The sequence below is a fragment of the Nicrophorus vespilloides genome, unplaced genomic scaffold (genome assembly GCF_001412225.1).
Source record: "Nicrophorus vespilloides isolate i.1.1-1 unplaced genomic scaffold, Nicve_v1.0, whole genome shotgun sequence".
NCBI lineage: Eukaryota > Metazoa > Arthropoda > Insecta > Coleoptera > Silphidae > Nicrophorus > Nicrophorus vespilloides.
The window spans coordinates 33,435-56,266 of NW_017100102.1; the positions used below are offsets into that span (position 1 = coordinate 33,435).

A 22,832-nucleotide genomic window follows, 5' to 3' on the forward strand; every position below is an offset into this window, starting at 1 on the left:
AAATTGAATAAAATGAATAACGATAAATATGATCCAGGCAACATAACATTTCGTTTGATATAAAATGAGTCAATGAGTACGTTAAATAGTTTGTTTACGCTTAGTTTATCAATGCAGTGTGTATTGCAATTATAATTTCACCTAGTTTCATACAATGCTGTTGCGATAAAACGTGTCGCTGCTAAATTGCGATTATATATGTTGCGAAAATTATAATGATAGTATCTAATTATTTGTGTGTAACATTACTATTAACTGAATATTATTTTCATTGGATAAATAGCTAAAAAATAAAAGTAATTATTTACTTCCACGTGTTAAATAAAATATTAAAAGTTAATAAATCACAGTTAAATGAAAATAATAGTATTCAATACCGATGTAATAATTCAATTTTTATTTTTTTTTAACTGTAATTGCTTTCGTAATATTAGTTTTATTATTAGAGTGTAATTATTTGAATGTTTTTGTTAAATGAAGATTTGAATAAATAGGTAAAAATAAAAATCATCTATTACATTTTATTTCTTTCACATAATAAACAAAGATTTAATTTTAATACCATTTATTTTCAACATAATGTAATACATACAAAGTAAGTGTATAATAAAAGTTTTATTTTTATAAATTTTATTATTTCAACATAGATTGCATAAGGCTGGAAATTATTTGATTTTAGTTTATTGTCCAATGCTAGAAACTTAAGTTAAAGTATGTAAACAATGCAACTTATATTGTTATAAAAATAGTTATTACTGCTTTATGCAACATTTTGCAATAAATATTATTATTGCTATACATAAAAATTACAATTATTTATATTGCGTAAATAGGTGAGTGTCACATTAAAGCTAAAATCATATTTTTTTTATTAATGTTATTTATATGATAAGTGTTTATAGTTGTAAATGAGAAACTCCTGTTTTGATTATTTGTGGTACGTGTAAATTCAAATAATTGTATCTAATTGTAGACTGAAGCATAATGTTGGTAATTTGCGACTATTTGTGTTGCATAATTAGGTGAAAAAAAAGTAAATAATTATTTTGTCTGTGACATTTAAACTAAAATCATATTTTTATTGTATTTTTATAATGCGTGCGTATTGGTTTAAACTAAGAACGTTCACTGTAATAGTACGGTTATTTGTTTTTGATAATTAGGTGAAAATAAAAGTAAATAATTATTTGTGTATGTGACATTTGAACTAAAATCATATTGTTATTGTAGTTATTTGTATGATACGTGCTTATTGTTGTAAACGAGAAACGATAAAGAAATAAGTATAAATAATGTAAATAAGTATGCGAGTAGTTACCTGTCTTTCGTAAATAATATGTTTACTTTATTTTCCTATTTTTTTCTTCTTCAAGGCATGTTATATTTATTATGCAGGCTTCGATTGATCCAAGAAGTGTATCCTAGCAACACAATCCACGGAACAACAAACACCAAACAGTTTTATTCGAATATTGAATGTTAACCACTGGATTTCCGTATGAAACACTGGACACGAGAACTAATTAAAACTGATGAAACTGCGGGACACGAAGAGGAGGAGGACTAAGGCATGAGTGCCGGAGTGCTGGAGTGCGCGCGAGGAAAGATAAAATGCATGGCCGTGGTGTGCTGCTTTGCTTGCTTGTATGTTGTAAGAGAGTATGGTTGGTGTCTACGGTGCTGCGTTTAAACGGGTATGTAGAATACATGTGGAGTGAGTGAACTAGCTGCTAGCCTGGGTAGCTGGTTTGGTCAAGTATTGTTATTGAAAGTATGCTCAGGACTGGCTGGGGATATCGGTTTGTACCTGTGTGTGTAGGTATACGTACACGTATATATGTATATTCGTATTTAAGTGTGTAAGCGTTTGCGTGTATCTGTGTTGGTCGAGAGAACCGCCGCTTGCTTGCTTGTCCGCCCAAGACAGCGTCCATGAACCTCTCCCATATGCCCCTAGGTGATTTATTTATACTCACCATCGAGACCCATCGGGGAGGAGGCTGCAGCTAAGGGCATTCCACTTGTTGTAAAAACACACTCTAGCATCTCTCGGTTTAGCGCTGAAGGCCCAACGCAGACGTCTCGTGCCAGATTTACCTGCCAGCCCTATTCTAGGAACTACCATGAGCATCCCTCTCAAAATAAAAGCATCCAAAGTCGCAGCGAAATTAACCACTTCTAATACGTTCTTAATTGCCGCAATTACATTAGCTTACAAGTATTTAGCCTAAATGTAACGTCTAGACAGGTATATAGAATTTCTCCAAAGTTACCAGATGAAAACGGAGTTTTTTTTTTGCTTATGACAAATATTAAATTCTAGAATTTGCTCAAACATCTATGAAATTGAACAATGTTAGATTATTAACATAAACATAATCTAACCATTTCAATACATTAGTATATTATAATTGTTTATTTATATAATAAAATTAGCAGTTTTTTTATTTGTTAAGAATTATAATAAATATTGTTATAAATTTGAAACTATTTTTTTGTCATCAATAAATCTTAATAATAAAATAATTAATTGCAATAATTCGTTTTTATGTCATACTTATATCAGTATTCTTTTATGTAATTTTAAAGTTGTTCCAATAAATATAGTTGTTAATAGTATTTAATAGAGTAATTTAAAATTGCTTCATACAAATTTGTTTACTGAAAATTTACTTTATATGTAATGTAACTATTACAATAAATGTTATTATTAGACAAGCAAAGTACTGGTACAAAAAGACTTTGGTCAATAGCATTTTGTCCCCAATAAAATTAAAATAAACTATAATAAAATAATAATTAAAAAGTAATAATGTTTTCAAGGAAATAGCATTAGCCTAAATCCAATGTCTAGACGGGTGAAAAGAATACCTCCAAAGCTACCAGTTGAAAATGAAGAAACAATTTAGCGCAAGCCTCATTAATTTAGTTTTATTGGACGTTGCACAAACAATTATGAAACTGGTTCCGAGTGAATCCAATCATGATAATTAAAGGATCTATGTTTCTCCTTTTTTTTTCTTTCATTGTAATTAATTTTAACAATCTAGTGAATGATGAATAAAATTAATATTCTTTATTCTGTGAATTTTATATAATTCATATTGTTAAAATTAGACTTACGCATTACTCTTTTACTATTTTTACATAATATATTATTGTTATAAATATGTCAAGATATTTGTTCTTGATTTAATTTAAAAACAATACTTTCAAAGCAATATATTAACTAAAATTTATGCATCTATATAATTTAAAAAACATCTAGATAATTACTCGCAAATTCTTCATACATTAAGAATCATTAAAAAATCAACATACTTATAATTTGTCCATTTTTTTCAAAATAAAAAAGACAGTACAATTATGTAAATACATTCATTTCTGATTTCATACTTTGTACCTTATTATTCATACTGTTAAAATTAGAATCATTTATTCTATTTTTTTTAATAAAGTTATTTTTATGTACAGGAAAAATGTCAACAAATAAATTTACCTCGTGAATATGAAATCATATTATTTTTATTTAATAAAGAGTATGATTTTCTAAACACAAAAGAATTTATTTGAATCAAAATTAAATGTAAAGTAAACCATATAATTTGAATAATCTAGAAAGTTAAGAATATTAGATTAATTCTACGTTATTTATATGCGTAAAACTAGAAACGTACGGATTATTCTGTTACTATAATAATGTTATCTTTATAAACAGGATATCTCAAATGTGTCAACAAATACGTTTTTAAATTCTCTGAAAAATAATATTTTCGTATAAATATTGAGAACTAAATATTTATTTTATTCCAAATTTATAAGTAAGTGTGATTTGTTCAAAAGGTAATTGACTACTAAAATTATTACAAATAAATAAATCACTCTAACTACTAATTATTAATATTATATAAATAAGTATCTCATATTTATTTATATTAAATAGGAAACAAATATATGGACTATTCATGTTGGTATATAATTTGTATTCACTATAGTCCGGTTAGAAAATTTCAAAAACAAACCAAATAGCAAAATGAAACTAAATTTAAAAAATATGATCGGCTTTTTCCTTTATACAATTAGTCTCATTTTGTACGGTCTATTTTTATAGGTTTCAAATAGTCCAGGAGTCCATAGTTTTGGAGAAACCTTTTATCCACACTATAAGACATGTTGAGCATATATGCATGATTTTTAATAACGAGAAAGTATAAAACTAAAATGAACCGAAAATTTTATTGTATATATATAATATAAAACTTATAATGAAATTTAACTATAGGAGATGTAAAAACCGCTAAGAATGAAATAATTTAAATATAAATGTTTGAAAAACACAAGATGATATATTTTTTGTGATAATAATATACAACAAAACTTGTCAGTTAACAACGTTGAGGAAGTTATCGCAAACTTTATCCACGTAATATATTATACTATAGGTTCAAAAGCTTATAACTGCTGATTTTTGATACTTACTTTTAACAAGAGGTTATAATTTATAATTCCCAATGTAAAAAAAGTAATATGAATTTATTTAAAAAGAATAAAATAATATAAATAAAACTAATAATAATGAATTGGCGGAAAGACTTAGGTCGATAGCCCTTTGGTTGCATTACAACTAATAAATATTATTATTATTATTAATGCTATTGACTCGAAGAGTATATTTATCGCAATCACGTGGAAACAGAAGCAAACATTTCAGGTGGAACAATAAGGAAACAAACCAGACATAATAAATTAATAAAAGCAAGACAATGCAAAAATAACAAAATTAAACAAATAAAGTGATTGTAAAAAATACTCGTCTATATGAAAATATCTATGGAAATGTAAATAACATCATTATTTATTTAATTTTAAATATTTGCGTAGATAATTGAAAAATAACTATAACATTGAAATATCATCTTTCCCGTTTATAAAAGTTGTGTTAAATAAAAACTGTATATATTTTTTATTTCTTAATAAATTCCCGTTTTACCAATTACTAATTTTTCGAATTCGTCACTATAATGTTGATATATTAAAGTCCTATATTAATTCTTTAATAATACTAAATAAAATTTATTTTATAATAATATTTTTTTATTATTTTATTTAGGAATTTACAAAGGTTTCCTAAAAACTTCTGTTTTGATAAATATTACAAAAAGAAATGTTAAAAACTTGTTTTAAAACATCTAATTAATTTTAAACAGTTAGTTTCAATGAAAATACAAGTTTTAATATAAAGTTGCAAAAGTACATAACCAGTTTTTTAATTCCGCGAATATGATGATTTTGTTACCAATTTCTCTAAAACATTTTATTTGTACTTCTACTTTTTTAATAATAATGCAAGTTTTCACTTCATCTAAAATTAAAGACGACCTGCATCAAGATAACAAAATCAAGTTTTTACAGGATAGAATCTACTAAATTCTAGTCACATTAAATCCACTATGACTAGTTGTTTATTCGAAGATTTAGTGAATAATATACATATACTTATGGCTGTAAATTATTTAGGTTGGTACACCTATCAGAACAGCTGATTGTATTTTTTAACAATATTTATTTGTAATAATATATTTATTTTTCTCATTTTACATGTTTTTTCAAATAATAAATTGTAAATATAGCTTTTAATTATTATGATTACGAGTAATTTCTGCTTATTCACTTGTAATTCACTTTCTATTTGACCTATAGATCAAACTCACAACTTTTGTATATGATTTGGTTATCCAGCAACTGTATAAACTATTGTTGTTATTTCAGTTTGTCAATGTCATCTGATACCACAATTACCAACTACATGTCATTGATGATATGTAGTTGGTACCACAATTGAAGTAGTTGTCAAATAGAAAATACTTCGATTATTAAGCATAGTATGGATAAATCATTCGAATATTTTATTTTAGTGAGCAAACAATTGCAATTAAACAGAGATAGCATATAATAACATTATTATAAATAGTAAAATCATTTACTGAAAATATAATTAATTATATTTAGATTATAAAATATTTGATTAATAATTAGTTATTCTAACTGGATATATGTACACAATTTTTGTAACATTTAAATTAATTATAATACAGGTAATCATTATTATTAGTTATTAATAACTTTAAATAATGGTTCATATATCACAAATCGAAACTATAAAACCAAATATAGAACATGTTATCGTTTGCAATGATTAATATTTAGTTATCGTAATACAGTTGTAAGAATGTTATCTACACTTTTCAAACTAGTTTTTTAACAAATTCGCCTTTTATGTTACGTGTAATACGTGCAACACGGCACGTTAGAAATAAAAGATTCTCTGAAATCTTTCCACATGTGTTTTTTTCTTAATTTAACGGCGGTTTTCAAAAATCTTTCAAGCTGTATTTATAGATGCAATTTAATACAATATTACAAAATTTTACATTATATAATTTAAAATCATAAATACCTAAAGAGACAAATCTGTTTTATCTAATAAAAAAAATAGTATTTCGTTGTTAACTTCAATATAACTTCAATATAACCATTTTTCGGATATTTCAGTGTAGAATTGTCTGTAAAGAAAATACACAGCAAAAAGTAATAGCAAATAAATGAAAACTGAACTTTTGTATGCCTAAATATTAGGTTATAAAAATAAAAGTATATTAATATTATAACTCATAAAATATGTAAACAAATAGTTGTATTGATAGTTATTATCAATTTTTTGGTTAAATAATGCGAATGTTAGTTCATAAATTATAAGTGTGGGTTTTATATATTTTTTGTGAAAGTAACGATTTTTTAGTAGTGGGCGTAAATATAATCATAGACTTATACCTTGCACCTACCTGAAATTGAGAATCCGCACATGGTCGGACTCTTTGATTCATAGAAGCGAGAACACGAGTATACGAAAATAAACGTTAGACGAGAATAACAATTGCCGGGTTTCCTCTTCGGTTGATTTAGAATGAAGGAAATAAGGCGCGACACATCCTGTTCCGAGTTCAGATCCGAAAATAGGTATTTCGCTTTTGAAGGCATCTAATGGAAATCATTTACAGGATGTTGTTTCTTGTGAATTCTTACAGCTGCATGCGATGAATTCGAAAAGAAGTATAGAGAGAACAAAAAAAATGTGATTCACTATTGCGCAGAACGACGACAGTCTGTTACCATCCGCGTGCGTCAGGTCAAAGACCCATTTGCTTTTAACACTTTGCATGGGCTTGGTGACCACCTCTGAGGACGTAATCGAACAGAAAAATACATATTTTAGCAGGCGTGACCACTAAAACGCTTCATTATTTTTGTTACCGTAAACATAATCGTTGTATTCATGCTTTGTTGCTATCATATAGTTTAAAATGTAGCAGGTTTAAACCAATATTTACTTTTTTACTTGCAAATTTAGAGATAATGATTTTAGTTTTTCTAATTAGTGGTGTAATTTTACCAAAAAAATCCTTTACTTTTGAATGATAAGACCAAGTATTGGGGGGAACATTTTATGAGATTAGTTTTAGGGAAACAAATATATAAAGGACGCAGTAGCGTAGCAATGTGATAATCACGAGCCAAATGAGTAAACTGTATATGAAGTACTGAAACGTTATCCTGTAGATAAAAAGGACAATAGAAAATTTTCATAAAGTTATTATTGTAGTAATTAATATCAAAATTCAATACAGCAGATTAGACAACAAAATATCTAAAAACTTCACAGGAATCGCATTTTCGTACGTTTGTAACATTTCTTTATAATAGTAATGAAATATCTTCTGCTTAACTGCCACTCCTTTCTAAATTCATATTTAATTATGGCTTCCAAATGTAATTTTCAGAAAAAGGTTGTTTCCGTTTTTCGGGAACAGTCTGAAAAAAATAGAAAATAAGGATTTTCTACTTAACTGCCATTCCTTTCAAAATGGAAATATGCTTTCAAATTTAAATTTTCAGAAAATTATTTTATTTGCTAGAAAAATCTAAGAATTTCCCAGGCTTTGCATCGCTTGTTCCATTTCTTGATAATACTTAAAAAAATCCGTCTTCCATCAATTTGATGATACATTAATATATATTTATATTCACTCCGTCACTCATGTTGCGCTATGTATGACTATCTAGACATTTTCAGCAGGGCTCTTTGCTCCAAGAAGGTCGATCTCTAGTTTAAATGAATCTTTTGGGTATTTTTTTTTAGTGATGGAATTAGGACAAAAAAATAAGAACTGTCGTTGATATTCAATACTATTATAATTTCATTTTTTATGGCAACTTTTATGTAAAATATTTTTATTATAGTATAATATGGCATGGTTAACGCAAAAAAACATGAGGGCCATAGTATGCGCAAAATAGCAAAAAGATCTTCAACATTTGTTTATGTAAATGTGATTTTGTTTACAATTTTTGATCTTACCAAAAATTAAATCCTTTTATTTTGACTTTTTAATAAATTAAACCTATAGAATAAACAATTAAACGTGCCGGACTTATAGTTTTATTTTTTTTAACAGAAAGAACAAATGTGCTTTTGTCTGTAATTATTTATGTAATTTTACAGACATTAGAATTAATATTTTGTTTGACCAAATAGTGAATATATACACTAGACGACAACATCAACAATCTTTCGGAAGAAAAAAACACCTAACTAATACAAAATACTTACATTCTTCTGACGAAAGTTGATCCATAAATTGTTCTCATTACTGTGCAGGGCTACGCAAACGATTTCAGTAAGTGTGCCACATTCGATTTACTAAGGACATTTCAAGGTTGCTATCATCTGCAGAAAAATCCTGAGGTCAAACATTTTATTACACATCTTAAATCATTTTAAATCTCCTTAAACCCCAAGTTTTTTTTTGCTGGATTGAAATCGTCGTAAACAATTTTCTTTATTTACCAACAAATTATTGAGTTTGTATATATGTTTATATTATTTTACAAATAAAAGTACGTTTTTATTATTATACACAAAATTGTAGCAAAATTGACAAAATAAAACAATATTTTTTCCAATAATGATATTTTAAATTATTTTTTGCATAGAGTAACGTAATTTTATATTTAAAATACAAAAAAAGATACTAATAGAGAGAAATCATATTATTATCATAATGGAATCTGGTTTGTTAAAAATCTGGTTTAGTCAAAAACTGATTAAAAAAAATATTTTGAAAATAAATCTTAGCAAGTTTGAAATATTGTAATTGTTTTCATTATAAAATAAATAAATATATCATAGATTTTTATAAATTCTTCATCTAACTATTATTTATATAAGATTATTATATATATTTTATATAAATTAACAATTTTTTTATTTTTTTTTATTTTATTAACAAGTATATTATATCTTTTAAATTTATTTAATAAACCTTTTTTTGTATAAACTTTTATATGTGACTTATAATATAACAATTTTGGGAGAAAAGGCTCTTCCACTTAAAGTAATTTATTTATTTCAGAAAATTAATAATCTAAATTAAAATAGACCAAAGTTTCATTAAAACATTTAATTAATTGTATGTATGAATATTTATATTTTTTGGTGTATTTGAATCATCAAAACACGACGGAGTCTGACGAAATTGTTCAATGCATGAGTTAAGTATTTAGTTATAAACTTAACCCTACGTGCATCATGTGCGTAAGATGAGAAAAATGTTATTTATCTTACCTTGTATATATGAACAACATTTCAGATAAAAAGATATAAATATGGACAATAATATTGAAGTAATTCACAATTTTATTTATATGCAAAATTATATAACAAAAAATATGAACCAAAAACATGAGAAAAGATTACCAAAGGTTACCATAATTAGTATTTTCTCATGTTATTGATTAAAAGAAATCTTTGAACTCATTAATGTTTGTATAAAAAAATAATTTATATAAAAACTGAACATAGACACATTCATTTTAGAATAAACAAATGTAAACTCATATTTTACCGATAATTTTCTAAAATTATCTTGCTCTAAAGAAAAAAATGTTCTGTTCATTTTATTTTAGTTATTACTAATATATTTTTCAAATGAACTCAGTTTCTGAAAGAAATGTTTCATCGAATTCTCAAAAATAATCTTATTTTATTTTTTTTATTTCCAATCATGAGAAAATACCGCAGACCTTGCACCAAAATATGCCGACAGCCTTCCAACATACTTGGCGTTTATAATTTAACGTAATCAACAATAAAAAAAAATGGCAAAAGTATACGTGCGAATGATCATGTTGAAATTCATCTACCTTCATTAATAAAGCGTACGTGCTTAATAGTGCTTTGCAAAAGTACAATATCATTAAGGATATTGCAAATGTTGTTTCAAAATTAGCATTAATAATGAAATCAACTTATGATATAGATTTTTTTTATAAAAATTTAGTTTCAATTACTTATTAGATTTCAAAATTTCGTCAATTAAATTAAAGTAAATACTATATTATACAGTGGAACTTAACGAGCGCCTCTCATAACGAGCAAAATAAATTGTAACAAAATTGACTCGCTTAAAGAGCGGCGTTCCACATGATGTGTGACGAGAAGAAAATATGTACCGGAGTGTGCGCCTGCTATATCATTTACCAAACTTATGTTCAAATATATTATGTGTTTAATAACTTTTGCAAAAATGTCACCGAAGAAAAAAACGCAAGAAGACAGCTATAAAAGAATAAAAAAGTGTAACAATCTTATTAACTGTAAACAAATTTAACAAATAAAATTATATAAATTGGATTATCGCCTATGCTAATAACAAAAATGCAATAACAAAAACAATAACAACACGAACATGAATCCACACATCGCAATTAGCATAAAATACAAAGTATTTATTTAAAAAATACATTTTGCTGAATAGTGATATTTTTTCTAATAGAATATCTTGGTAATATTCGAATGAATAATTATTACACTTATTAAAGTATAAAAATATGAAATTTTCTTATACATTTTTACAAAATGTTATTATAATTTTAATATATAATAAATTTAAAATTCATTCTTCAACGTATTTAAAGGCTCAACCAGGATATGATACATTCAAGTCTTATTGCTGCATTCCTCTGTACTTCTCAATGTCATTCAACGATTTTACCAGAAGCTCTTCATTGAGACGATGTTTGCAAAGGAACTGTCCATTCAAAAACACCACTGGAATCTCATACCGGTACAGGCGGAGGTAACGTACGTTTTCTTTCTTAGAAATATCCACTGTCTCGAAATTGAATCGGTCCCAATAAGGTTGCAGCTGCATTTTCAACTCGTCGCAAAGAGGACACGGATCTCTCGTATACAATGTTAATTTCGGTTTTTCATCCTTACCAAGAGTCTCTTCTCTGAAATAATGAATTAAAAATAATTTTTATAATTACATATCATATATGTTCAATTGTAGTGATAATACAAAACAATGCTATAAGAATAAACATTTCAACGTAAGAAATTGTATAATTGCAAATACTGACACAGTGAACAATATTAAAAATTATAGAAAATTGATAAAGACAAGATTTTTCAAATTATGTAATGCAAGTTATAAACTTCAAAATCGAGTTATTAAATATTATTGTATTAAATTTTATAAGTACTTTTTATAAATAATACAGAAAATAAGCAATTATAATGTTATTTTAGAAAACGAATGAATCAAATGAATAAATTAATTAGAACTTTTTGTTGTTTATGTTTAATCAAATGTCTGTGTATAAAGCATTTTAAATCTTGTTATGCAAATATTAGTTTACTGTGTACTTTCGGTTGCATAAGTTATTTACTAAATATTTATATAAAATTTGAAAGTCACATTTTCAGATAGGAATTATATGATAATCATTGTTTATTTAAATCAGTAAAGTTGTTTTCATAAATACAAAACAAGATCTGGCGTGACTTATAATCAGGAGAAGGTCATGGATATCTTACATAATAAATTATGAGTTTCAAGCAAAATGACTTAGCCAGAAAATAGTTTGCAATGATTTCGCTATAGATAAAAACAGATTTATTTGTACATATTTAAAATAGATTGGGCATTAGACTTGACATTGACATATAGTGTAATATATAATATTATTAATATATAATATTAATCACGTAACAAATTGCAGGTGGATTAGAGCACTTACAATTTTTCAATCATGATGGACGAAGCTCCACCACCTCCGTTGCAGATCGAAGCTACACCCTTTTGACCGGGCTTAAGGGCATGCACCAAGTGAGCAACGATTCTAGCACCAGACATACCAATGGGGTGGCCCAAACTGACAGCACCACCATGAATATTTACTTTGCTTGGGTCGATGTCGAGGACTTTTTGGTTAGCCAAGACGACAACGCTGAAAGCTTCGTTGATTTCCCACATAGCAACATCATCTTTATTTACTCCAGCTTTCTGCAGGAGGGTTGGAATTCCCTTAGCTGGCGCAATTGGGAAATCAATTGGTTCGGTGGCGGAGTCTTGGAATCCGACGATGCGAGCCAAAGGTTTGGCATTCAACCTTTGGGCATGTTCTGGAGTAGTCATGATCAAAGCACATGCACCATCGTTCAACGTCGATGCGTTTCCGGCGGTAACGGTGCCGTTTTCCCTTTGGAATACGGTAGCCAGTTTTGAGAATTTGGAAAAATCGATCCTCTTATATTCTTCATCGGCTTCAAACATTTTGTCAGGTTGTCCCCTTTTCTGTGGTACTGGTACAGGCAACAATTCATCAGCAAATGCGTTGATTTTATAGGCTTCCTCGCTCTTCTTGTAACTGCTCATGGCGAAATCGTCTTGGTCTTGACGTGTAATTCCTAGTTTCTTAGCAGTGTTTTCGCCGCAGTTGCCCATGTGGAATTTGTTGTAGACATCAGTCAGACCATCGAAAACGATACCGTCGATTAACTTGACGCCACCATATGGAGTAGCACCGCGCTTCAAGTAATATGGTACGTTGGACATGGATTCCATACCACCAGCCAAACAAACATTTTGATGTCCAGCCTGGATGCTTTGAGCGGCGAACATTATACTCTTCATACCAGATGCGCATACTTTATTAATAGTGGTGCAAATTGTGGTTGTTGGTAAACCCGCAAAGAGCGTGGCCTGTCTAGCTGGGGCTTGACCTACGCCTCCTTGACATACGTTGCCCATGAATACCTCTTTGATTTCTTCTTTTGGGATTCCGGCCCTTTCGATGGCTCCTTTGATTGCGATGGAGCCCAATTGTGTGGCAGAAAGTGAAGAGATTGATCCCATGAAGGACCCCATTGGGGTACGGTTAGCAGCGATAATGACGACTTCATTTAGGGAGGGCTTAGAGCTATAGCTTCTTGAGCTAATATTGAAAATCTAAAAAAAAAAGAAAACCATATCATAAATTATTATATAATAAATTATTTCACTATAAAAAGCAAATATGTTAAATGTAAATATGATTGCATAACCAACTACCCAAATAAAAAAGTGTAAATCACAATTGTAATAGGATATTAAGAATAATTAACATATAATATTGAGTTCAAGCATATGTTTTCAATAATACGGATTCCTTTAACACAATAAATACATTGAGTTATTGACATTGAGGTCACTTGATCATTTATATACAGATTATACTAGAATTAACAGTTAGTAGGGTTTAATAAATTAATTATAATCCCGTAATCTGACATGAAAATAATAAATAATAGTTAGTAGTAGTAATAATAAAATTGTACAATTCAATATAATATAGTTAAAACTGAAAATATAGTAAGTTTAACAAAAAGACTTGTACCTTCGTGGTTACACGTTGCGATGCCATTTTTTGTTCTTTTTCTTTCAACTACTGGTATCGATCTGTTGCCACCAGATAAGCAAATCGTATACTGAATTCAAATTAACAAAGTAGTCGAACGAGAAGTTCTTGTGGACTTTGACCAACCAGCGCGCACAGATTATTGAATTAAACGCTCATAACCTAAAAACAGGTATAATTTAAAGTTTTCATTTAATATACAGACACAGATTCATTATGTAACATAAATATTCATATATTATTTTACGTTCCATAAAAATATGAATGCAGTATAATTTTGCATTAAAATCTTGTTTTTTTAATAGTAAAAAGATTTATTTTAATTTTTTATTGATATAAATCTCTTTGGCCCTTTTTCTACCACTTTTCGGGTTTATCAGCCCCCACAAATTTAGTTGATTTTTAAGGATCTAACCAACGACTTTTGGTATCGGATTTGGTATGTTGGTTGCCAATAATGGTTTAGTTGATTATATATTTGTAAAAATAAAAATTATATTTATTGTTTAACTTAACGAGCGACGTTTCGCATAACGTGTAACGATGAGAAGAGAAGTCCCGGATTGCGCGTCTGCTATATCATTTTTAATAATTGTATACACATATTATGTGTATTTTTGAATATATTAACCATCTTCGATCTTCTTTGTCATTTTTGTTTAAAGCGGACTATACTTTGCAAATATAATTTGTGTTTGCTGTAAATGCAAAACACAAATGTATTGTTTCCAACCATTATTACAATATATAAACACACTTTGTACGCTTTTATATATAAACAAATATTAAAAGTATAAAGAGACCTCCAACAAGTCCCCGAATTGATACAAGTAATAAAAACAAATATAAACCTAAATAATTCACCGTGTGTGAATTGGAAAACAGTTCCTAGTGGTCATTCTAGTTGCATCTTAGTGTTTCGAAACTTGTGTTCAGACACTCTATTTGTGATTTCTTTGTGCAAAATTTCATAACACTTGCATGTCTCCGAATAAAAAGGCAAAGTGGAAAACTGTTTCACTATACGAGTAAAAATCGGGAAATTTTGGAACGGATTAAACTCGTTAAGCGAGGTTGCACTGTACATGGATTTTCAATGGGAACTGCAGTTAATTCAACAAAGAGTCGCATTTGACCACCATGGTATATTGATGTCCACAATAATAAAGGTATTATTTAACGAAATTTTGATGAATTAAATGAAAATTGCTGATTTTTATAAGTATTAACAAAGTTAAATAAGATTTTATTGATATCTTGTTAAACATATGTACAATACAAGAAGTGTATATGTTAAATACTAATAGTTTACTAATAAACAGAGTTGAATAAAGATCCCTTATGCATTCTTATTACTCTTTCATGAACCCGTACTATTTTTAAAATTTGTACTCTAAATGTACTTCAATCTTCACTACCATCAGGTTTGATCATTTCAGAGCAAACTAATTATTAATTCAGCATGATAAAAATAAATTCTGAAAAATTAGTACACAAAATAAAGTTTTATACATAAATCATCGTTTTTTCCTTACATACAATCAAGTGTCTTTTTATACGGTTTTCGTCTCTGAAAGTTGCACACCAAAAAGTCGACATTTTACAAAAAATTAAGGAGGATTTATCTGGCTCCTGCATTAAATCACATTCTTCAAATATCTGAGCCAATTCGCTCATATTTTATAATTTGCAAAAATGCCTTAATTTTCCGAAAGCATTGTTTCTTAATAAATTGTCTGAACTTATGCCAAGCAGGCATATTTTCCCACAAAACAAGATGCAATCTGAAAATATTCTAACAACAGAATTTGAATATTTGAAAATATTTTTTTATAAAGCGAGTTTTATAGACGAATGGTAAAATTATTTTGTCGATCTCCAAAAAAATGAAGTTCTTCAACTGTACGTCAAAACAATCTCTTCGATTTCTATATCATCTTTTGATTATTGAATATAATACTTATGAAAAGATAAATAAAAGTTGAAATTTTGTTTAAATTTGGTATACTATAACTAGTGTTTGGTGAAAATAAGATTTTTTTTCCTAAAAAAATAAAGAAATAGATGCTAAATATTAATATAGGCAACCCATAAATCAGTTTATTTCTTTTAAAATTATTGGTTTATTGGAAGTAAGGTATTTTAATACATCATCATACATATAAGCACTAATAGCGTTTTTTTTCTAAATAAATATACCTACAGTGTTCTACTGTAGCTACTTGAAGTATTTTAATTACTTAAAAAATGCTATAACATTTGTTTGTAGTTTACATTATTTAGTTTAGAAAAACTGTAGTGTGTTTGTAGTGACGTTTGAAATGCCGACTGCATCGAAATTCCGACAACCATAATCCCGACTATATCAAAATCCCGACTGTATCAAAATACAGACTATATCAAAAAATATCTACAATAACATTTTTAAATTAATCCGTAGTGTAGTGACTTTTAAATTGTTATTAATAATAAATAATAACAATTAATAATCTAATTGTATTTGAGATTATTTTATAATGTCAACAAAATCAAATAAATTAATAATAATTTATTGATACAGTCGGGATTATAGTTATCGAGATTTTGATATAGTCGAGATTTCAAACATCGGGATTTCGATACATTCGGTATTTCGAACGTCGGGATTTCAATAGACGGTCTTTCCGTTGTCGGGCTTACGATATAGACCCATATTTATGAGTTATACTACAACAATCTTGTTTATAAGTTGGTCAAAGTGGTAAAATAAAAACAAATGAAATCATAACGTATTGAATTCAAAACTGTAATCATATTTAGAAGTAACAGATTGAAAATGAGCACTACGAACAATACTTCAGAAGCTTTAGATGTTTTCACTGACAAATTAATGTTAGAAATAGAAAAGCTAAGGTCGAAGATTATACAGGGTATGGAATACTTAGAGCCTAAAAATCTCTTGGAGATTGTACACACTGATTTAGAAGTACTTATGTATGGAGTGAAATACGAAATTAGCAAAATGAAACATAATGTTTTAGAGCCTACCGAAAATAAAGGAAATATGTAAGTTAAAATAAGTTGAACTTAAAATTAAATTTTATGAAAATTTAAAATAATTAATAATTATTTTTTTAGGGAATTAAATGAACTTGAAAAGGCAAGAGCGATTATTAAATTATTAAGTCTGACTAACAAACTGTCAGAACATGTTCAACGCAGTCTTGAACCATGATCATATGTTTATCTTCTTCTCATCATATGTTCAATATTTGTATTTTTGTATATATATTTTTTTGTTATTTTGGTACCCCTGATTAGATCTGTCAAAATTATGTGTTGAGCCAACAAAATATGGGTACATATTGTAGTACCAAAATATGATTAAATTAAATGTATCTTTAAAAGTACGTTGAAATCATGTGAGTATCAGTGTTTCTTATATTGTAACAACCGAAGACATCGTTGTTATCTACTCGATAAATAGTGACATAACCTATACTAATTATATTTTTGTAAACAAGTTGCAACAATGAATATCGAGGAGAACAGACTAAGTACATTTAACGATTGGCCGATGGAAGCAGTCGTCAATTCTGCCAGAATCGCAAAGGCAGGATTCTATTTTACAAAGCATGAAAATGTTGTGGAGTGCTTCTCTTGTCATTTGAAAATTGGAGAATGGTCATATGGTGATCAAGTTATGGCTAAACATCGAACCCTCAGCCCCACATGCCCCTTTGTGCTAGACCCCAATACCTCTGGAAACGTACCAAACATATCAACAAATCCGAGCCCTGTAACCACTGAAGACATGAGAGTTGAAGCAATTAGACTTAGGACCTTTGATAATTGGCCAGCCACTGATATAGTTTCACCTGATAGTTTAGCCAAAGCAGGATTTTATTATTTGCATACAGAGGATTTGACAAAATGTGCTTATTGTAATGGAGTTGTTGGGTCATGGGAAGCTGGTGATAATCCAGATCAGGAACATAAAACTCTCTTCCCAGAATGCACATTTGTGACTACAATATTAAATCCCCGATTGGAGCAGAGATTGGAAAATCCAAGTGCAGCATATTCCAATATTAATATTGTAGCAGAGGGCAATTTGGCTGACCTTGGTGTACATGCTCATAAGGGACCTAAGAAACCAAAATATGGAACGATTGAATCAAGGCTGAATACATTTACAAACTGGCCTCAGGATTTGATTCAAACCCCAGACATTCTTGCACAGGCTGGTTTCTATTATGAGGGTTCTGGGGATCAAGTGAGATGTTTTCATTGTGACGGAGGATTGAAGCATTGGGATCCACATGATGAACCTTGGACAGAGCATGCAAGATGGTTTCCAAGCTGCGGATTTGTTATGATGCTGAAAGGACAAGATTTTATACTAGCTTGTGCACCAGAACTAGATGGAAATACCAGACAGGTTAGTGAAGTTTTAATTAAAATATAAAAATAGCAATTCATAACATATCAAAATCAGAAATTCTTTAAGTAGACAACCTGTTTCACTTTAGTACATGAAAAGTTGACTAAGTTAAATTATCATTTTATTCCTTAGAATTTTCTATTTTTCTAATAAAAATAGAAAATGACCAAGAATAAAGAAATTTAATTAAAATATCACGGATTATTAACTAAATCATGAATATTGGAAAAAATAATTAATGGTAAATAGTTATCATTCACTCGTAATTCACACAATTGGAAAACATCTTACATAAGCATAAGGAAAATAGAGTACAACTAATTATGCTAATAAAGCAAGAAAACATATTTTCTTATAATGACTGAAAATTATATGTACATTGTGAGAGTAAATACTGAAAACATTCCTAACGATTATGCTACTAGGCAACCGGATTTACATAACTGTTTTTTACGTGCCTATATACGTGTTAATATAGAACTAACAAAAGTAAACTGTAAAGTAAGAGAATATGAAAGAAGATCATAACTAAATTAAAGCTTTTACATATTGTATCAATAAATGTACGTATAGCGTAGGTGGGATTAAACCATATGTTTCATCTTGATTGTCTCATACTTGTAACATGACCTTATCCAATATGCTTACATTTTAAAACAGATCACTTTGTTCGTAAATGCATTGAACTTTGAATCTTAGTACTTTGTTCAGAATTCTTAGACATGACTTCCATTAAACATATTGACTAATTGATGACTAAATTATTACTCGTACAGAGTTTTTTCAACAGAAAATCGAATGTTATAGCTCATAACGAATTGTTTGAAATACCTGAGTTTAAGTGACTTTGAAATTCTTAATTTTAGAGAATATTTAATTAATATATCATTTATTATTATTTTTATTTGAAAATTGACTTTATCATTATTGTTAAATATCTCTAACATTATTAGCAATAAATTTGATGAGTATATTAATATTATTTTTTTGTTATAAACAAAAATATTATATAATGTATGTACTTACTCATCAATTACCTAACGTCAACAAAGTTAAAAATTATTAAATCATAATCGATGTTGATGAACAGATATAAAAAATATATTTAATGTTATTTCATTAAATGTTTATACAAATATCTCAGTAGCATTTTATCTATATTTTCATATTAATATTTTTCATCCAAGAAAACGGTATAATACGGAACAAATGTTGAATAAAATCCGATTAACATGAATAATCGCAGTAATGGTAATTTAATTGATTTTTAAGCAGTCGAATCTCCCGACATCGGGAATGTTATCTTTTGAAGCTGCTTTGAATGAATAATAATTAAACAATTTTGAAATGCATTTGTGTGGCCGGACCGGTGCTTGTCTGTAACTTTATAAGCCGGTTAGCCTTGCCTTCGGAATACCCCGAAAGGTTTCTTCTTCGGCCGGGCCACCATCGAATTCGTATTTCTTAGAAAAAAAGCTGCATTCACCGTTTACACTGAAGAACCCGAAGGTGGTTTTTGGATTTTTACGACCAGAACGAAATTAAATAAAATATGAAATATATCCGATAATTTAATCGGATTGAAAAAAAAAAGTTTATACGAATATTCTCCATTCGTATTTGTCTGCATAAAGTTTTATAGCAATACAAAAAAAAACTAAAATATATGTATTAGAGGAATACTTTTGTTTTATCGTACCTCTTTGTTGTATATTTGTACGGGTTAAAAATAATGTTCCATTCATGAAACTTAATCTGCTGTATTGGCATGGATATACAAAGAGCGAGGAGCGTTATCTTTACACTGAAGTGTGTGTGGGCTTGTGAGCACATGGTACATGGAAGTGAATAAAATAACAGGAAATGCCCTTCGTCGTTCAGTAATCTTCCTTCCTCTCGTAATGTTTAAAGACCCATTGAAGAATATAAGAATAATAAACCATTGAGAAGTTTTTGTTTGGGTGCAGCCCCGGACGTGAGCTTCTAATGTGAAAGACAGTTTCGGTCGAATTGCTTTTAATCCTATTGTAAACAACAACCAGTATTCTGTGGTAAAATAGCGTAAATTAGGTTATTGCGCAGATTTCAATGAAACTCCTTGAATAATTGCAATATTAAAATAAACAACGAGGATAGAGTATGTTTGTATTGTACTAGCATTTTTTTGTTTTACTTTTATCTGTTCCAATAGTTATAACATGAATAATTTGGGTCAATGATAATGATGCACAGTATGACTGAGCATGAGTGTTTTGAAGTAAATCGCATTATTTTTCTCCTATTTGCAGGAATTGGATACGAGGTTGGCAGCGAAAGAGAAAAGGTCTATAGAACAGGAAGTGCAGAATCAGCTGCTGCTTCCACCTGCAATAGCAGCACTAAATATAGGTATACATGTTGGAAGGGTTAAGTTGGCCATTAGAGAAAAGATAGGTCGCACTGGTTCTGGTTTCACGAGCAGAGACGCTTTGATCGAGTCAGCGTTGAATTTGCAATGCTATGAGGAGGATTTGGATGGAGATGAGGAAATGTCCAGACGCGTGTCTGCAACGCTGAATCACGTTATCGAAAATAGCCTGGAGCAGAAAAAGGAAACCCGTCCACCAGACGAAGCAGCAAAGGAACCGAAAATTTCTTTAGAGGAAGAGAACAGGCTGCTGAAAGAAGCGCGTCTTTGTAAAATTTGCATGGATTGCGAAGTCGGCATTGTTTTTCTTCCATGCGCCCATTTAGCCACATGCATTAATTGCGCTCCTAATCTTGGTGATTGCCCAGTTTGCAGGTCAGCAATCAAAGCAACTGTAAGAACATTCTTGTCGTAGAGAGAAAAGAGAAACCTTCGAATATCAAACTAGAAACATAGAATTCTGATAAAGTTTATTACCAATGTATTTATTTATTTTTTTTTGACGTACCGTGTGTAAGCGTTGTGTTTTACATACACCTATCGTTACATCATTTAGTCTTTTTTTTTATTATTGCTTTGTTGTTTATATATTTATATTTTTAATTTTAAATGAAATTGAAATATATTTTTAAAGTAATCTCTTTTACTATCTCGATATTTTATATATTGTTTATCCTGGCTGAATTAAATAAAATTAAGTCTCATATGGATTAATTCTGAAGCTTTTGTAATGTATACATAATAAATATATTTAATATTGGTGCTATTGCTAAGATGGACGTTTTTAAATCATTGGAAAGTTTACTAATAAAAGGTAAGTCAAGTGTATTCACTAATTTGTAGTTCAGTTTCTTTAATATTTACGATAATACCCTAAATACAAATGGTATGGCACAATGGAGGACTGTGTGTTTTGGATATTGTTGAGTGAGTTTTTCACATCAGCCGGCGCACATTTGGAATCGGCAGATGTTAGAACAGCAGGTGTATGAAACTTCCAGGTGCTATAACATCTGATGACTACTTCTTTAACATTGCACACGTACAGACAGACTTGGTTCGAGTCCGTCTTTCTGTTCGGACTGCTGTTATACCATTTTTGGAGCACGCGCTACATTTCTCAAAGGCCCTTGCCTCGCTTCTTCCTTGGAACTCGGCTCGATCGGAATTCAACCAGTTTTCTTAACTGTTATAACTAACTTAAGGCGACCGCCGCGCTATAAAACTTTTCTAGAAATTTCAAACCACACTTCAACTATTCCGATCGAACACATTCCCATTAATTTAACGCTAATAATAATTATATTTTTATGCAACTAAAATTATAAATAATACATATCTTTATTTTATAATAAAATCTTTTAAAAATATAAATAAAAGCATCGTTCAGCAGAAATGATTAACATTTTGTTGTATAAATAGATATCAAGCTTTTTTTGTATTAACCGGGTTTTTCTATTATCCTTGCTTTAACGTTTCCGAATTACCACTGATAATAGGCATTTTACTGTAGGTAAAAACAAATATTTTCCTACTAAAAATAATATACAAAATATGATTAATTTCAAAGAAATAAATTAATCATGGTTCAGCAAATGGGAAAGTTAGCGGAAGATTCCATGCTTATTTAGAAATTGTTTACTGCTGCAATGGAAAGACGGCAACTCAAATAATATGATGTAATTGATTCGAACAAACACGCAATTTCTTCGGATAATTAAATATAACAATTTGAAAGAACAACCTTGCATTAACATTTAAATAAATACTGTTTACTCTTATAATAAAAAAAAACATAATATTGAACTTGTATGGCTTTTTGAGTTATTTTTTATTACATATAACATAAACCGATTTGTTAGGTCTAGACTACTCATAAAAATGAGTAATATTGTTCCCAATAAAGGACTGTTTCCATAGTCGATTCATTACCGTAAACTTGGTTACAATAGGCGTTCATTTAAAATCTGAGCATTAAAATCTATCGACGTTTGGTAAAAGTAATACCGGACATAATTGCAAATAATTGCATTAAAAAAATAATTCATTTTCATTTGATGTGTGTTGAATTATCATGATGTCTTAAATGTTACCTGGAATCGTTATTAGAAAGTCGAATAAGAAAACTTCAGAATATTTTAAATGTCATGTGCTGGCCAAGTATCCATGACTTCATATAAGTATAATAGGTGAAATCGACGA

At 28.9% G+C, this 22,832-nt stretch overlaps 4 protein-coding genes across 7 annotated transcripts in view; 2 read left to right on the forward strand and 2 right to left on the reverse strand.

Moving 5' to 3' along the window:
• LOC108568137 (sodium-dependent serotonin transporter) overlaps positions 1–6,900 on the reverse strand; it is a 38,573-nt gene extending 31,673 nt beyond the window's left edge. For 2 of the 3 annotated variants that reach the window (XM_017929070.1, XM_017929073.1), the window contains exon 1: positions 6,843–6,900. In XM_017929070.1, the coding sequence (XP_017784559.1) occupies positions 6,843–6,884 (42 nt within the window). In that variant the 5' untranslated portion in view covers positions 6,885–6,900. Of the gene's footprint in view, positions 1–1,318; positions 2,258–6,842 lie in introns of those variants that run through there. The other variant, XM_017929072.1, reaches the window with a different exon arrangement.
• Positions 6,901–11,036: 4,136 nt separating this feature from the next.
• On the reverse strand, positions 11,037–13,972 carry LOC108568143 (acetyl-CoA acetyltransferase, mitochondrial). Of its 2 annotated transcripts, XM_017929079.1 has the most exons (3): positions 13,780–13,972; positions 12,142–13,352; positions 11,037–11,352 (listed from the first exon to the last, which is right to left on the reverse strand). In XM_017929079.1, the coding sequence occupies exons 1-3, from the start codon at positions 13,804–13,806 to the stop codon at positions 11,064–11,066; spliced, it is 1,527 nt and encodes a 508-aa protein (XP_017784568.1). In that variant the 5' UTR covers positions 13,807–13,972; the 3' UTR covers positions 11,037–11,063. The 2 variants fall into 2 exon arrangements, with proteins under 2 accessions (XP_017784568.1, XP_017784569.1); XM_017929080.1 differs by lacking the exon at positions 11,037–11,352 and having other exon boundaries at positions 11,995–13,352; positions 13,780–13,969.
• A 2,557-nt stretch (positions 13,973–16,529) lies between these two features.
• On the forward strand, positions 16,530–17,028 carry LOC108568149. The gene is made up of 2 exons (XM_017929088.1): positions 16,530–16,845; positions 16,918–17,028. The coding sequence occupies exons 1-2, from the start codon at positions 16,616–16,618 to the stop codon at positions 17,012–17,014; spliced, it is 327 nt and encodes a 108-aa protein (XP_017784577.1). The 5' UTR covers positions 16,530–16,615; the 3' UTR covers positions 17,015–17,028.
• An 86-nt stretch (positions 17,029–17,114) lies between these two features.
• On the forward strand, positions 17,115–21,196 carry LOC108568147 (baculoviral IAP repeat-containing protein 7-B-like). Its single transcript, XM_017929087.1, has 3 exons — positions 17,115–17,201; positions 17,304–18,220; positions 20,512–21,196. The coding sequence occupies exons 2-3, from the start codon at positions 17,312–17,314 to the stop codon at positions 21,043–21,045; spliced, it is 1,443 nt and encodes a 480-aa protein (XP_017784576.1). The 5' UTR covers positions 17,115–17,201; positions 17,304–17,311; the 3' UTR covers positions 21,046–21,196.
• The last annotated feature ends 1,636 nt before the right edge of the window (positions 21,197–22,832 follow it).

What these genes read in the sequence shown, in the direction of transcription:
- LOC108568143 (XM_017929079.1), bottom strand. Translation starts at nt 13,806, where the DNA reads ATGGCATCGCAACGTGTAACCACGAAG. An exon ending in CGCAACGTGTAACCACGAAG is followed by an intron (nt 13,353 to 13,779) that starts GTACAAGTCTTT and finishes TTTTTTTTTTAG; the next exon opens with ATTTTCAATATTAGCTCAAG. An exon ending in TCCATCATGATTGAAAAATT is followed by an intron (nt 11,353 to 12,141) that starts GTAAGTGCTCTA and finishes TCATTATTTCAG; the next exon opens with AGAAGAGACTCTTGGTAAGG.
- LOC108568149 (XM_017929088.1), top strand. Translation starts at nt 16,616, where the DNA reads ATGAGCACTACGAACAATACTTCAGAAGCTTTAGATGTTTTCACTGAC. An exon ending in ACCGAAAATAAAGGAAATAT is followed by an intron (nt 16,846 to 16,917) that starts GTAAGTTAAAAT and finishes TTATTTTTTTAG; the next exon opens with GGAATTAAATGAACTTGAAA.
- LOC108568147 (XM_017929087.1), top strand. Translation starts at nt 17,312, where the DNA reads ATGAATATCGAGGAGAACAGACTAAGTACATTTAACGATTGGCCGATG. An exon ending in TAGATGGAAATACCAGACAG is followed by an intron (nt 18,221 to 20,511) that starts GTTAGTGAAGTT and finishes TCCTATTTGCAG; the next exon opens with GAATTGGATACGAGGTTGGC.